This window comes from Amblyomma mixtum, chromosome 5, assembly GCF_055824585.1.
Source record: "Amblyomma mixtum isolate Tamu chromosome 5, ASM5582458v1, whole genome shotgun sequence".
NCBI classification, from domain to species: Eukaryota; Metazoa; Arthropoda; class Arachnida; order Ixodida; family Ixodidae; genus Amblyomma; species Amblyomma mixtum.
This window is the reverse complement of record NC_143016.1, coordinates 83,357,052-83,361,304: the sequence shown is the minus strand read 5'-3', so window position 1 is coordinate 83,361,304 and position 4,253 is coordinate 83,357,052. Positions and strand designations below refer to the sequence as shown.

General features: G+C 46.1%; 1 protein-coding gene across 1 annotated transcript; it reads left to right on the top strand.

Moving 5' to 3' along the window:
- Positions 1 to 355: 355 nt before the first annotated feature.
- RpS26 (ribosomal protein S26) lies at positions 356 to 3,060 on the top strand. Its single transcript, XM_089545362.1, has 3 exons — positions 356 to 513; positions 1,012 to 1,326; positions 2,983 to 3,060. The coding sequence occupies exons 1-3, from the start codon at positions 511 to 513 to the stop codon at positions 3,025 to 3,027; spliced, it is 363 nt and encodes a 120-aa protein (XP_089401488.1). The 5' UTR covers positions 356 to 510; the 3' UTR covers positions 3,028 to 3,060.
- The last annotated feature ends 1,193 nt before the right edge of the window (positions 3,061 to 4,253 follow it).

Genomic DNA, 4,253 nt, shown 5'->3' with positions numbered 1-4,253 from the left:
AAAACCTGATCTAGGCATCTAAGCTCACTGCTGATACACACAGCCTGCCACGCGCAACGTAAAGCATCAGACGCCAATCACCGTCAAAAATTCGCGCCGGCGCCACACACACCCCCGACAATGTTCAGCTGTAAGTCCGTACAAAACACGCTCATTTAAAGTTTTATAAACAAGTGCAGTAATTTAAAATTATAGTATTTAGTCGCTTTTTTTTTAATTTAACATTTATAAGGTAAGCTGATCAAAAGAGTCACCAGCAGGGGTACCAAAGTTGTACCGCTGCGCAACTTTATTTGTGTCCATCCGCGTTGGTTTGTTGAGGTTTCTTTTTATTTACGCTGCAACCGGTTATTATTTTTCATTTTTAAGTATTGCGCATATAATTAATAAAGTTTGTTTTTAGTTTTACTGCAATCAAAATTTTATTTTTGATTCTGTGCTGCAACGCAGAGCGCACTACTTGTCGGAGGAGAATCGAGTTGGTCTTTTCGGCTCCATTGCTCGTCGAAGATGGTAAGCATGCTTCTTTGCTCGTTGCGCCTAATGAATTTTACGTATTGTTTGTCGTCTAATATAAGCAATTACGTTTGAAATAATTGTGTGGGCGTATGTGCAACTAGCAGAGCCACAGAGTGTTGCAGACGAGCTAGATTATTTGGCAGGAACCAACTTTTCTGTTAGGCTTAGACAATGCCATGTGTTGCTGGGTTGGCACCGGCACCGCTTGTTCATCAGGAACGCAGTGAAATCACGTGGATTTATAGGTTCTCACTAAGATGCACGTACTTGTCATCAAAGGAAGACGGCGAATACTTGTGGATAAAATTGTTCTCTTTCGTGACAGCCCGACATCCTTCCTTGTCACATTGGTTAAGCGAAAGCCCATGACATTAGTTTTGTCAAAGCGGTTATTGTTAAAGAATAAATGATAAGTGTTTAAAGCCAGAGAGAGTCATTACAGTTGGCGTGTTTTATACTGTGACCATGTTAACTCCTGCCTGTGCGATGCAGACGTCCAAGAGGCGCAACAACGGTCGCTCCAAGCACGGCCGCGGGCACGTGAAGCCCGTCCGGTGCACCAACTGTGCCCGGTGTGTGCCCAAAGACAAGGCGATCAAGAAGTTCGTGATCCGCAACATCGTGGAGGCGGCCGCCGTGCGTGACATCACGGTGGCCAGCGTGTACGAGTCGTACCCGCTGCCCAAGCTGTACGCCAAGCTTCACTACTGCGTGTCCTGCGCCATCCACTCCAAGATCGTCCGCAACAGGTCCAAAGAGGCGCGCAAGGACCGTGCACCGCCCCCGAGGTTCCCCAGGGCCACGGCGGTCAGTTAAATCACTCGTCTCCTCTCTGGAGTGCTTCTTGTCTTGTGTGCTGCCGTCGTCTTGTGTGTGGATTTGGCTGTTGGCTTCATGTTGCCGGCACGGCTTTTGCGAGTAAGGCTCGAGCTCCCATTGTGCACTGCTGTCTCTGCATTGACCCACTAGCTCCTGCACATTGCGTGCACCCCAGCTCATGCCTACAGTGCAGCCATGTGTGAAGGCTGTGTGTTGCACGCCTCGTGTCAGGGCGAGGTGCTTGTTGGTAGTACATTCGTGGCCATACCGATCACGAGCGTGCCACGGCGATCAAGCTCCTCTCACACCTTACATAGCAGAATTTGGTCGATACTTAGGTCATATTCAAGCAAATATCACTGGTGTGCTCGTGTATTTAACTCCAGGAAAAATTCATATTTCCTCTGCTGAACACGTGAGAAAAGTTCGAAACCCCAAATGCGTTCCGAAATACTTTGGTCAGGGTGTGAAGATTTGTTCTGTGCAAGTACTTGTTACATCGGAGGTCAGAAAGGTTGGCAGACGCTCGTTACCTTTAGAATTTTCTCTGCCCCCCTCTGTCGGAGGCCTACGAACTTGGCATCAGCGAGTCGGCCGTGGAGAGACGATCCTTTTGGCACCGGTTCCGCCGCTTTCCTACCAATAGAGAGCAAATGACGTGCTGAGCTGCTGTTTTGTGGATGCAGGTGCAACAAATTGAGCAGAAACTCTGAATGTTTGTTTAGGCAACAGGCGCATTCGCTGAATGTGTAGACATGGCCATATGATGGATGCATGCTTGACTTGACTGCAATGCTGGGTGTGCAGAGGATCGAAGATCGTTTTGATTTTTGGTGTAGGTCATGCACTTGCGTATGCAAGCTGGCATCGACGTCACCGTCATGGTGAACTAGGACCACACTGAAACTGTCCTTGTTTCTGTAATGCGGCTGATGCCACTTGCTCTCGACTGCATCATGGCAGCTAGGCATGGTTCATCATGATGCGCATGAGGTCAGGCATGAGCCCATGATGCTGTCCTAGATAGGATCACATGTCTAGCTGGGAAAGCTGCTGTTACACAGAACAAACTGATTGTGTTGCATGACTGCATGTCCTTTATTGGGTTATTTTGTAATTCTGCATTGGCAAGGCGAATGTTTTCTTAGCCCACTTTCAAACTTGGTAATAGCAAAAGCTTCCGGAGACGGCATGCATAACCATCAATGTAGACAGATTTCAAACCCTGTAAAGTACCAGTGAAAGAAATTTCCCCTTTAGCACTCAGGCATATGATTGCCACTTTGAGCTGGGATCTTGAAAGTAATAATAGAGCAGGTGGCATGAGCAGTTGATATTCAAACCAGCCGCATGTGTCACTTCACGTTCTTTCTTTACAAAGGGTACAATGGACAGAAAAATTAAGTTGCCCAGCCTGTGCTGCCAGAAGCATAACAGGCTATTCTTTCTCTACAATGGTTTGTAGCATAAACTGCGAAGTCTACAAACTTGTTAGCATGATAAGTAAGCGCATTTAAAAAATCACTGTACGTCATTACATGCATAAGCCTTCAGATCTGTTCAGACAAAAATATATAACAGAAGATAGTAGCCTCTGAGGTGTTGACAATATCACTTACTTGAGTAATTTTGTTCTCTTTGCAGGATCTGGCCCGTGGACCCAATGCGCCTCGTGTTGCCGTCAAATAATGTGTGAATAAAAGCGCGAGGTTCACTCATTGATTCATTCTTTTTATTTGGGGTCTTGTGCTAGGCATGAGGGATCTTTTATGTGCAATTGACAATGTTCCTTATGTTGTGCATGTACAGGTTACAGTTGCATAAAATAGGAACTGGAAAGAACCATGTTGCAAAAGAACACTCAGAAGGATGTTTTGGAAATGGTTATAAAGGTGGTTATGGTTTGGTGCAGGTTATTAATGTGCACTGACATCGCGGAGCAAACAGGTGCTCTGCATTTCACCTCCATCAAAATGTGATCGATCCCACGTCCTTGGGCTCAGTAGCCAAACGCCATAGCCACTAAGCCAAATGTGCAGTGGGTCTTCTCCGAGGATTTGAGGTGTCGGTATCAGTGTTTACTATAAGGTGGCCATCTGCATTGCTTATAAGAATTTGTGCGCACATGTTTATTCTCAAGAGGAGTGCAATATGTTCAAAATCTTGGTGGCTGCATTACACCTCTGGGAGAAAAATTTTCATGCACCTCTCATAAGTGCCTAAACAATAGCATAGCTGTGATGTACACTTCTGTAGAGGGCTGTAATTTAGGAGCACATGGGAACTTTAATATGCACCCAAATAGTGGGCCTCTGGTGTTTTTGTGTTTTGCCATTGAATGTTTCTGCCAGTGACATACATCCAGTGCTGTTTTTAGGAGAGTGCAGATCGGACTACAGGCAGCTAGAATTTTATGTGCAAGGAACGTTTCAAACTCTAGACATTGAATGTTGTCTGTTGAGGCTCTCGATTGGGCTAGTTGGTTGTCGTCACTAGCGCATATGCATGGACGCAGACAGAGAATAGGAATGTAGAACGGGACTAGCATGCGTCCTGGTCCACATCTCTCTGTCTGTGTATATGTGCTAGCCAACTTGTGTGTGTTGCCGTTCTGCCAAGCTTACTTGTAACCGACCACCGCAGTGGCTCAGTGGTTATGGCGCTTGGCTGCATTTTGGTGGAGGCGAAATGCTGGAGGGCCGTATATTTTGCAATGTTGTTGCACATTAAAAAGATCCACAGGTGGTCGAAATTATCTGGAGCCCTCCAATACGGTATCTCTCATAGCCTGAGCCACTTAATAATGTTAAACCCCATTAAACCATACTGACTCGTATCCTGACTTGCTGCACCTAGCATCCTACCAATACCTCAGTCATCTTTAGTGGCCAACATGTAAGCCTCTCATCGCAGTT

Coding starts and splice junctions, on each gene's coding strand:
- RpS26 (XM_089545362.1), top strand. Junction 1,327..2,982: donor GGTTCCCCAGGGCCACGGCG/GTCAGTTAAATC, acceptor TTCTCTTTGCAG/GATCTGGCCCGTGGACCCAA.